Genomic DNA, 12,553 nt, shown 5'->3' on the forward strand with positions numbered 1-12,553 from the left:
ATTGGAGCTGAGAGCGCCAACAAACTAGTAGACAAAGTAAATTTATCTCACCAGTGAGTGTCCGCAGCATGGTGCGGTTCGACTTGTGGCGGGTTATACAGCATGTAGCTATGTAATACTACATGAAGTACATGGCTGGTTTTAAGGCTAATGTATGGCTTTACGTGCGGCAGTGATGGGAAAATTGTATTGCAGCAATGCATTTGAATTTTTAAAACTCAGACTTGTTTACACAGGGTCAATGAGAGACCATATCAGCCTATAGTCTAAAACTAGGGGTCACAGCTCAGAGTTTTATGAGGAGAGAGGGGGCTGGGGACCAAACTTTACAACAGGTTCGCCTTGGCTCTCAGCTGCCCTGCCTTTACCCCAAAAGCAAACCAATTCCCACTACTACTCTGTATCCCTGACACAGCTACAGTCTAGAGGGAAAATGATTCCAAATTCTAGAATTTCAAAGCTTCCAACACCTATCTCCTAACCTAAAATCGGCCTGACACTGCAACCCCAGTTATAAGTAAACCTTCACCTCCACATAAAAAATTTCTTGTTATGCTACAATGCCCAAAAACATCTCTTGTGTGTCCATTACCAGGGCTATCAGACCCCTTGTGAGCCAGCTTCAGAGTTTTTGCCTGGCACATGGCGGTCCAAAGAGAAGGATGAGCAGTGCATCCCCCGCCGGGCGGGAGTGAAGACAAGGCGGCGAGCCCTAAACTGAGCTTTAGCTGCATTAAAATGTATTCTTTTTACTTTTATTCAGTACTAGTGGTACCCACACGGCTTTACCCACAGTAGAAAATTAAAAGGTCTTTTGGTTCGCCTGTATATTTAAATAATGTATATGTATTCGAATATGGTGAATTTCTCACCAATTCGCTTGCCCATGTTACAGTTCCGCGTTATGATGATTTCGTAATTTACTATTTCACGTTGTGATAATTTGTTCGGAGAAATTTTCTGAAAATTGGAATAGAAAAAAAACAAAATCGAATTTTTGAAAAATCGCTTCGAGGTGCACACCTCCATGCTACAAATTTTGCTAAATTTCATGAAAATCGGCCAAACGGTCTAGGTGCTATGCGAATCACAAGAGATCCAGACAGAGAGACTTTCAGCTTTATTATTAGTAAAGATTTAATTTAAAATACTAACACATTCCCGTCTTTTTTAATAAAAGGAAAGATAACATGGTCAATCTCTTCGGACAGCCCTGCCCCTGCTTTCCTACCCTCTGCGCGGCCTTGGTCAGGCCCGGATCTACATACTCGCAGACCCTGCAGTGTATGTGGGAAGGGGGGACATGCCGCTGAAAGTGCCCCCCGGCCCTTAGTGACATAGAAATTTAGTAGGCAGTCAGCGGTCGTGCTAATTTTTGGTAGGGGCCTCAAAATTGATAGATTCGGGCCTGGCCCTGGTCATATTATCCCAGGTAGCACAAACCATCGGATTTACGTTGGAGAAAGGTTGAAAATGCATCGTAATGGTTGGAAATATGTTTTGGTTAGATATTGGTCTTTTCATACGCTCATCCGATCATTTGAAGCATCGGAGGATGGTTTAAAACCAACCTATATCCGACTAGCCAAGCCATGTAATATCTGACAGGCGGAGGGGGAGAACCCCCTTTTACCTGAAATCTATAAGAAGTGGGGGCAGAAGAAAGCGCCGGAGCGCACCTATAAGAAAAGAAAAAGGGGGGGGGAGGAGAAAGCTTATGGCCTCGCTAGGGCTGCGAGGCCGCTTACGAGGGCATCTATTTGCTGTTGTTGGGCTTGGAGCTGTGTGAGGACCTGGGTAAGAAGTGCCAGGACCTGGCTGGAGTCGGGGGCAGAGAGCTGCTGCAGGGCAACAGGTCTGGGAAGGAAGTCCGTAGTCCTGGGAGCTGTGCGTGGAGTCCTTTCTTTCCATGCATTTCCGACCTGTGCAGAAAAGGTCCTGGGGGGCTTGGGTAGACGGGGTTTTGGTCTTTCAGGGCAGACAGGAGCATTTGCTGGATGAGGGCCGCCACACAGGGCACAGCAGGCTGGGGTAGAACTGTCCTTAGTACAGTCGAAAGTCCTGTGTTCCTGGGCACATTTTAGGCAGCGTGGGGAGCGATGACACTTGGCCGCCGTGTGGCCAAAACGCTGGCATTTGTAGCATTGGATCACAGTGGTCTTGGAACGAAGTCGCTCCACCTTGATCCGGAGGTAGCCGATGTTTCCGACACCAAAGACGTCGTCGGCCTTATCGTCTTTATTGAGTACGGCCAGGTATAGGGGCAGCAATCTTTTCTCGGGTCCTGACTTCATTTGGAGAACCTTGACTACGTCGAATCCGTATCTTTTCAGGTCCTGAAGAATATCCTCTGTAGGGAAGTTGATGGGCAGGCCACGGATTACGACTTTCAGCGGGCGTTTACTGGGCAGGACTCGGCTGTGAAATTGGAGACTCTTCTCCTGCAGATATTTCTCAATGAGGTCAATGTCGTCTTCGAGGGCTGGAAAGATGTTGAGATCCTCGCCAGTGATTTTTCCTTGGATAGCACCGGCGCATACTTTAGACAGGAATTCCAAGATACCAACTGGATTTGGGGGGGTTGGCGACAGTGATGGGAGGCGGAGAACATGCCTTGGTCTTTTTGGGAGCATCCTGGGTGGCCGAGGGTTCGGACTGATCTGTAACCATACTAGGAGTAGCACTCTGTAGACTGGCTGGTTCGTCATCTTTAGAGGAGAGGGTGGAGAACATGTTTTTAGTAGGGATAGCCGTCACTTTTTCCTTGGGAGGGCTCCGACAGGTTCTTTTAGCCTTTACGAAATCGTTCTGTGTGGACAACTCCTCGTCGCTTTCGCTGTCGAGGGGGATGTCTGGGGGGAAGAGTCCGTCTAGCTTCTTTTGGTTTTCCTTGGAGAGAAGATCAGCATCATCGTAGATTTTTTGTTCCTCCATAGTCCAGGTTCTTGGGTCGGTCAGATTGAAGAGGGCCTCGAGAAATTCGTACAGGTAGTCCGCAATGCCGTTTAGAGTGGGCTGGTCGAAAGCTTCAACGTATTTTTCCTTGGTTGCCTGGAGATCAAACTTGTAGCGATCAAGAAGTTGTTGAAAGCGAGTGGATATTCCCTTTTTAATGGTGCGTGGGTATTTCTTCCTAATAGTGGCCAAAGACATGAGAGAACCGGGAGAAGGCCAGGCGCTGAGCTGGGGGACGGTTTCGCTGACGGGAGTTACCCCGCCGGCCCTGACAAGGGCCTCTACGCCGTTATCCCTAGCTGCGCACTGTTTCTTCCGCGTCGAGGGCATAGGCTTCGGAGAACGAGAGAGGAGAAAACACGTCCGAAACGTATTCCCAACTTATTTCTAACCTTCAAACCTGTTTCACATTTACGCCCATTTATTGTAAGCTGGTTGCTGATTTGCGCGTTCTGCGAAGCGTGCGTAATGCGGTCCCATAAGCCCCCCCCCCCTGCCTCTGCAGTCTTGTTGAGACCCATGACTTGAAAAAGGGGTGATGGAGGAGTGAGTGCGCCAGGGGCATAGCCATTTTCTTTTTCATTCCAGGGTCACATACACATTCACACGTGTCGTACTTGCTCACGGCGAGTGTCGTTCAATCTCACAAGTACTAAAGTCTTCCAAAGTAATTCAATTCATTTTTCCAACTATTTTTCTTTCTTTCAATAAATTTAAAACTAAGATAAAACATTGTTTTTTTTTGGTATGTGTGTGTTTGATTATTAAATGCATTCTACTTTTATTTGTTTTCCAAGCACGACAAATGATTGTGGCTGTGCAGGCCCAGATTTTTCTTGTTTCAAACTGCTAGAATTTTTCCTACAAATTCATTTTGGCAGGAGGTTTTAGGAAGAGGTTGTTTCTAGGGGAATTTTATCTTTTTTTTTTGGGGGGGGGAGGGGTCTCCGATGAATCGAAATTCTTGAAATTTTTGCTCATTCGAACTGATTTTCTTTTTTTTGATAGATGCTTTAACTAGTTTTTTTTTAGAGAATTTTGTGAATGCTTTGAATTCGTTTTAGAATTTCATGTTGTTCCTTTGTTTAGCTTTGGTAATTTTAAACGCACAATACATGTGCAATTTACCATAGAAATAAAATTGTGTCTCTGCATGAACTTTTCTCGTTGATGGATAAAATACATTAAAATTCCTTCCCTAATACTAAAATGAAAAAAAAAAAATTCAATGAACATGAATTTTTTAATGAAATGGGAGAGTATAATAGTTCGACAAAACAATAAAATAAGTAGTTTTCATGATATTCAAGTTTAACCCACGTCATTTTAATTGTTATGAAGATTCTAACTGAATGTGTATGCGTATGTTTTTTTTATTTTTTATTTTTATTTATTTATTTTTTTTAATTCTTATTTCAGGTCAAAGCAAAATTGAACCTTCAAACAAGCTAGGTTATTTTTCATGGCAGAATTTTAAAGTCAAAGATTTTATTCTGTCTTAAGAATAACCTTGCTGGTAATTAATATTTCCTGAAAAAGAAAAAAGAAACTAATGTATGCTTATGAAGATAATTTTCGAGTAATTATTCAGAAAAATAAAAGGTAAGAATTATAAATATCTTAATTTTTGTTCATATTTTATTGAAACGTTTGTAAATGATAGGGAAATGATAAATTGCATTTTTTTTTTTTTTTTAAACTCTTTGAAACAATATATTGATGTAATGAGTGAAAATAGTAAAAACTTTAAATGAAACAGGTTTGAGAGCAATCAGAGGTAGCAATAAAGGTTATGATGTCACAAAGGGCAAAAAGTCACATAAATTATAGATACTATACATGATGCAACTATTTCTCTACTATATTTTAATTTATTTTAGCATATATAAGAATTTCCATGCTTCAGCATATTTTTTTAATTTTTAGCATTTCTATTTCTACGCTTGTAAAATAATAATGATTTGATATATATTTGGTAAAGTATATTGATTTGATGAGGGAAAATAATAAAAAATTCAAATGAAATAGGCTGGAAAGCAATCTGAGGTAGCACACTATTAAGGTTGCGCATATTAAATTTCAATAACATTGGGAAATAGTTACTTAAATGTTGATTTTTCATCAGAATAGCGTCGGAAAATAATCAGTCTAACGTTGCAGCTAACGTTGGAAAATTGTTGGATAAGCGTCGAAATTTATATTGGGATAATGTTAAGAAGTGTTGTTTAACTGTTGTAATTTACATTGGAATAACGTTTGGAATTGGTTGGTTCACCGTTGCATTTTACGTAGGAACAGCGCTGGAAAAATGTTGAGATAACGTTGGAAACCAATCGTTGGATAACCGTTTTCCGACGGTGCACTTTAACGTATGTTCTAACGTAAGAGGCCGACATAAGTCTAACGTAATAAGCTAACGTTGGCCGAATGTTCGTGTGCTAGCTGGGATGTTATTTCATTGTTTGTATTACAGTACACGTAGGTGTAATTAGTTTTATAATTTTGTATTTGAATAAAATTTCTTTTTTGAAGCTACACTTATTTCAGGGTAACAAGAAATTAGTTTACATTTTACTGATGAAAAAACTGACTTCCCTTAATAACAAAAAAAAAAAAACATACTGCAATCACACCTGTTTAAACGAAATCAAAGAGACCTATTATGACCTAGATGAACTAAAATAAGTAAAATATAGTAAAAATGTGTTTTGTTGAAGTAAAAAGAACTTATCTCTGCATAATGTGTATCACCATTTCAAAACTGGATGTATCTTATTAATGTGATTATTTGTAACTATTCTAGAAATTGGCTCCAACTTTTGAATTTAAACTTGTAGATAACCCAAACTATTAACAAAAACTCTCATTTTGCTTCATAAGTAAACATATTTTTACTTACTACTTGTGCAAATGTATTCAACGTAGGGAAACAAACATGTTCAAATCAAACAGATATTACAATAGGCAGTTTAAATTCAAAATTCAATAAGTATTATTCAATTGTCGTTGTGAGAAAATTATTTGAAAATCTTTGATTCTCATCAGATTCATTCTCATCGGATGATTATCAAATCGTAATTTTCCTTTAAACATCATGCGTTTTATTTAAAACAAATACAATATGCATGTGGAACATATAAAACAGTTCTTAAACGGCAACATTTTTTATCCAGTTTGCTTTCTTTTCCAACTGTAGAGCTGAAAGTTGAAAAAAATAGCACGGAATATATCCATTACACGAGCGAGCATGAATTATCAACATCAAAACAAATATTGCATCACGCTTTTAACCATCTCAAACTCAGGGAGCTTAAACCTAATTCTCTCATTGGTTGACATCAGTTAATCGCTCCAAGTACATGCGATTATCATCGACCAGTAGCTCCTACCCCGACTTCTCACTTGCGATTGTCCAAATTGTTTCACTTGAATTCGACTGCCAACAGCGATCGCAAATCTCGTCGATTGCGATTGTCTTTTTTGCGATTGTGTAGTGTTTCACTTGAATCCGGCCATTATACTGCGAGACTGCGATTTTCAGTATAGCGCCATCTAGAGAGACGATCACTGGAGACGATCAGCCAGAACTAATCTCGCAAGGTGAATTTCGAGCTTGGAATAAGCACCCTGTACATTTTAAGTAGATACATCACAAAAGATTAAAACTGCAAGACATTTTATTGCTACTACTGTTTTAAAATCGTTATGTTCCTTTGTTATTTTTTTACTGAAAAATGTCTAGAATTTCAGAAGTTCTTTTGTCCCTTCATTTCGTAATAACGGAACTTCAATTTTTTCGACTAGTTTGAACAAGACGCAAATTAAAAGCCATTGTTAAGAACTGAAGCATTTCTAGCAGTATTATGAAGTAACAAAGCAGTTTCACATGACGTCGTGTAGTTAAATTATGTTGGAAAATATTTTCAAAAATAAAAATCTTTTCTATAACATGATACGTTTAGAATTTACGTAAGATTAACTTTAAGGTAACTTATTTTGTTCAATCCTTGAAAAATTGCGGGTTCAATTACAGAAAGATAATACCGAAAAATAAGAAAAAGGTGTTGGATATTTTTCTACGAGTAATAAAATAGCGGTCTTTCGTTTTTGGAGCAGTAATTCGAATACATAAATGGAAATTATCAAAAGATAGTGAAACATGTCCGTTTTTGCAAGTATTGACTATTGAATATGGTAATATTTACAAAATACATTGAGCAGTGATTATTTGGCCGAATATCTATGAAAGTTTGCTATTTTTATGGAATTTTTAATGGTTCATTTTTGAAATATTCCTATTTTACTTTAAATAAATCAAATACGAGAAGACTTTCAAGATGGTTGACTAATAAAACATTTGGATTTTACCTCTTGCTTTATCTTGAAAAGAGACTGAAATCTTTCAAATGCTGACAGATCTACATCAAGAAAAGAGTTCATGATGACCAATACAAGAAGATTTTCTGCTATCTGTTTGAAAGAAAACACCACATCAAGTGTATATTATTTATATGTTTGTTTTTCTTTTTTTATTTTAAATAATAATACAGAAAACTTTTTAGAAGATTAAGCAACAACTTCTGAAAAATAAAAATTTGCACACAAATTTAGAATAAATTCATAAATTTTTCAGTCAGGAGTACATAAAAAAGATATTTAAGTACGAGAAATTCAATAAACATCACAATAAAAGACAAGTTTTGCTCAAAAAGTCGAAAAAACTCAAACTTATTGAAAACTCTAAAGTACGTTCAGTTTTGACAAATTGTAGTAAGAAACCAACGAGTATATTTTTAAAATCTCATACCTGCATCGCGTAAACAACTGCTAAAGCAATATAACCATCATCTTTTTGTTCTAATACCAACGTGGTGGTGGCAGTCAGAAGAACGAAGAAAGCTCCTATCATATCTATGCAACAGCTGAGCCACCTGATGAGAATAAAATGATAATGAAGTGTCAAAACAGTTTGAATATCTATTGATAAATAAACGAAAATAGATTGTACCTGATGTTACCTGGACACCAACAGGAACAGAAGAAAACAATTGTTATGAGTGTCCAACTTCAAATGGAAGCGATTTATGAAATGGTAAGCAGCACGATATGCTCTTATATTTGAAACGCTTTGCAATGTGTCTTCCAGCAAATTCGACAAAGGACAACCAGTAGCAGCAGTCAACTTTTCCAGCTGTCGCCAAGTGTTCAAGTACAATTTCTATGAGAAAATAATCGATGAAGCAATATTCTAATATTTTTAGACAATACGGAAAACATGAGAACAAATATTACCTGTACAACAAAGAATGCAAATATTAATGGTATTGAGAATACGCAGAGAAATGGAGCTATTACAAACATGACAACCAGAAGAGCAGGAACTTTGAAAACAGATATAAGCCACACATAATATGTCATTGGTATTCTTTCATCCATATACTGAAGATCATTGTCAAAACTGCAAATAAGTTATTTTAAACGTCAATAAGTACCAATTTTGCTCGTCAAGTGCAATAAAGTTTCTAAAACGTATACATAATTTAAGAAAACGTTTCTGGAACTACTCAGGTTAGTTTTGGGGTAAATGCGTACAAAAACATAAAACTACTGCTCAAATGTTCGATTTTCAGTTAAAATGAAGATTTTTCATTGTTTAACTTGAAGTTTGGCTTATTTTCATGCAAAAATTAAAAGAAAATAAAGAAATAAAAGCATGAAATCAAGATTTGTCTCCAATAAAAATATGACGGAAAAAAAAACAAGCGTAATAAATCTGAAAGTACTCTCATGAGAGGTGAAATGTGTCAGTTATGCGCCAAAATAAACAGTTAGCTATTATTTCGACTTATTTTATTTGTATTTCTGTAGTTCAAAATAAGAGCCCTCACACTTGACTCACTGCTTTTAACGATCTTGCAGATTTTTCAACTTATAACACAGGTATCTGCAAAATCCAGAAAAGCAGATAGATCTTCGCGGGAAAGAAAGACATTGTGAGATTACCCTTTACTGAACCATAAAATATTAATTAAATATTGTTTGCGAAAAATTTACAAATTTAATTGCATTATATAGAAGTAGGTTAGATGTTCTTTATAGACGTCTACCGTGAAACAATGAATTAACATTTTTGGAGTCTTTGTAGTGTTTTGTGCAACAATTGATGCATCTGTTACCTTAGAATTGCCCTTTTGTTAGGGCAAAATGTATGACAAAAGATAAAATTAGAGCGAGGGCATCAGCAGCAGGAGTATATAGCTCCTTTGGAGCCTTTGTGTTTCAACCCCTACCCTCAACAAAATTACATAACAAGATGGTTGCCGAAGAGCCTTAATAGCAAAAGCTCATTACCTTTGCAAAAACTTTTCTGAAGGAGTTGTGTCAAATGTGACTTGAGGAGCTCGCATAATTCGATTGATAATCCAAGTGTGCAATTTGCCTGAAGACAGAGTTGAAGCAGCATAAACTGATATTCCACACAGAATTAAGAACAAAACTGAAAAAAAAAAATCATTATACAGTAGAACGCATTTTATAATGTCATGCAAAACTCAGAACATTGAAATGTAGTTTAGTTTAGCATGAGTAATCAATAAGTTTAAAGCATATTTTTCAGTAAAGTGTATTTACGTTCTGCATGTCATTGCATTGAATACAGTCTTTACATCCTAAATGTTGATTTCACACCGACTGCGATTTCAACAAAATACATCTGCTTCAGTAGACTATCAATACGCATCACACTGCGAACCGTTGGGATTTATCTATTTCATATTTGGTCATAGCAAAATCATCAAATCTCGACGAAAGTTACATTTTTGTAACTGGGAGATAAAGGGCATTATATAATTCATTTTTTCTTTTTTCAAAATTGAGATTTAAACACCGGCTAACTCTATTTTTTATATCCTTATTTAGAGGTATCAAGCGCTAAGATTTTGATAAACTAATTATAATTTTTAAGTCCATAAATGACAATCATAATCTCAAAAGTGAAACTTTAAACTTCTCCCCTGGCTAACTTTGTTTTTGTGATTTAGTGCCCTTGACCTCCCAGGTACAGATATATTAAGAATATTTTTAATGCAATATTATCTATGAGTCTATGACTAAACGATATTCTGTCAAACCCGTTGTAGCGTTAACTAATTGTTGATACAGATAGTAGTTTTATGTCGGGATAACATTTGGAATTAAATCACTGAGTTTTAACATAAAGGACAATAATCCATAATTATTCACCAAATAAATGTATTGTACTTTGATTTTAATGTGAAAATAATCTCAAAACTAAGGTATCCATAATTATTAAGACGTAGGGGAACTGTTCGGGCAGATGTTGGAAACACTGTCATGCTCTCTAGTTTTCCCCCTTCTTTCAAGCAAGGCAGCGAGTACATTGCTGTCAAGTTCAATCTTGGCTTGACAGCACAGCTGTTTGTTATGTATCATATCCGAGAATGTAGTCAATAAGTCGAAAGTTTAAGTTTAAAACGCAAAAGTATTTAAGCTGATTGAAATACTATATCACTTATTAAACTAACGTATGGTGAGTCGTGCAATGGATCTCAAAAACGTTCGTTCGGAACAAGTGCCGAGAGTTCGCAACTACGATGAAGATGGAAGTTCTGACCGGGAATTTCTGACGAAGAAAACGTGAAAGTTGAACAAACTATACGTGATTATTGATGGATGATAGAATGATTTACCCAAAGTAGCATTCATTGAATTTTGAGAGAAAATGGTCAATGTTGAAAGGAGTTTTCAAAATAGATCTGTGGGGACTCCAGGTTAGTGGACTCCGGAACTCCTCTTCAGCCTTTTACAGCTCCAGATGGTCATCAGCAATCAGCAGCGAACACGCACGCGCTACTCAACTCAGCTCGAGAGAGATAACACACGTGCGCTCCGTCGAAGCGAGGTTGTTCCTTGAGAGCTTGCGTGCAGCGCGGTTCGCTCAACAGCGATATTTTCAAATCATCATCCGTCATCCAATGGACTACGGTCTTCCAATGGACTGGTGAATAGGTTCCACCGTTCCCTCAAGCAGTCGTTACGCTGTCACACTTCGACTCATTGGGATGAGGTTCTTCCTACAGTGCTTTTGGGGCTCCGAACAGCTTACAAAGCTGACCTTGCTGCAACCGCTGCCGAAATGGCATACGGCACATCTTTGCGTCTTCCGGAAGAGTTTTTCCAGCCCATGGACACCAGCATAGTCCTCGACCCTACCAAGTTTGTACACTAGCTGAGAGACTGTATGTCATCCTTAAAGCCAGTGCCAACTAGTGCTCACGGCAAACGCAGTCTTTTTGTGCAGAAGGACTTGTTGAGGTCTACTCATGTGTTTCTTCGCATTGACTCCCTACGAAAGTCTTTGGAGCCAACTTATTCTGGTCCTCATGAAGTGTTAACTAGACAGGAAAAGACGTTTCGCATTAAAATTAACAACAAAGAGGCAGTTGTTAGTATCGAGCGGCTAAAACCTGCTTTCCTTTGGGTTCCTGATACTGTATCAACCCCATCACCTCCAGTACAACCTGAAAAATGGGCTCCGGCATCCTTGGAACTACCTGCTAGTGCTCCATCGAAGTCCACAGAGGAGTTTTACACCACGCGATCAGGGCGTCGTGTTTGGTTCCGTAAGTATTTATGAAGCGTATCGTTTTCATTGGAGGGGGAGTACTGTGGGTACTCCAGGTCAATGGACTCCGGAACTCCTCTTCAGCCGTTTACAGCTCCAGATGGTCATCAGCAATCAGCAGCAAACACGCGCGCGCTACTCAACTCAGCTCGAGAGAGATAACACACGTGCGCTCCGTCGAAGCGAGGTTGTTCCTTGAGAGCTTGCGTGCAGCGTTGTTCGCTCGACAGCGATCTTTTCAAATGTTCCTTTTTACCTTTTAAAGTGTTAATCTTTTAGTAGTCTTTTGCTCGTTTTAATGTTCATGTAGTTTCTTTTACAACAATAAATATATATTTAAAGGATAAGCATTACACGTCCTTAGATCCAACGAATACTCAGTAAGGTCCGTCAGCGCCATCGGCAACGAGTTAATTCTTACCACCAATTTCTTTGCCCCACAGAAGAAAATCCTTTGATTGCCCTGGGTAACAGAACTTGATGCGTATCATTTACGTATGAGTTGGTTAAAACGTCTGAGGGCAAACAACAATTACATGAGTACCTGGAGTCTGCCGATGGTAAAGTAATAGTGACTAAGTTTATGGATTGAAATAATGGAGTATTTTCTGGGATTTCAAGGATTCTAAGACCACAATAAGTGTTGACGAATATTTTGCTACCACAAAGTATGTCAGACAGTCGATTCATGGAAGGAGAAGAAAACGGTCGCTTGATTACGTCCGTCAAACCGACTCTTCTGAATCAGTTTTGACTGGACATTATCACTTCTCCATTTTGTCAAGATTTTGTGCTCATTACCTACTACATGTATCCTAAACTAAAACGACGCTAAGATTGAAGACGAGGTTCAACACTTCCTTAGTGACATAGCGGCGAGATGGTAAGACACGAGCATACAAAAACCTACCGCAACTATTCCAAAAAAGCGTAAACCTAGCTAGATGGTAATTA

General features: G+C 38.1%; 1 protein-coding gene across 1 annotated transcript in view; it reads right to left on the reverse strand.

Annotated features, from left to right (window-relative positions):
- Positions 1 to 12,553, reverse strand: part of LOC129218251 (ATP-binding cassette sub-family C member 3-like) — an 83,947-nt gene that overhangs the window by 25,045 nt on the left and 46,349 nt on the right. The window contains exons 9-11 of the mRNA XM_054852474.1: positions 9,307 to 9,451; positions 7,763 to 7,886; positions 7,324 to 7,425 (exon numbers count right to left, since the gene is read on the reverse strand). Coding sequence (XP_054708449.1) covers positions 7,324 to 7,425; positions 7,763 to 7,886; positions 9,307 to 9,451 — 371 coding nt within the window. The remainder of the gene's footprint in view (positions 1 to 7,323; positions 7,426 to 7,762; positions 7,887 to 9,306; positions 9,452 to 12,553) is intronic.

The sequence above is a fragment of the Uloborus diversus genome, chromosome 3, assembly GCF_026930045.1.
Source record: "Uloborus diversus isolate 005 chromosome 3, Udiv.v.3.1, whole genome shotgun sequence".
NCBI classification, from domain to species: domain Eukaryota; kingdom Metazoa; phylum Arthropoda; class Arachnida; order Araneae; family Uloboridae; genus Uloborus; species Uloborus diversus.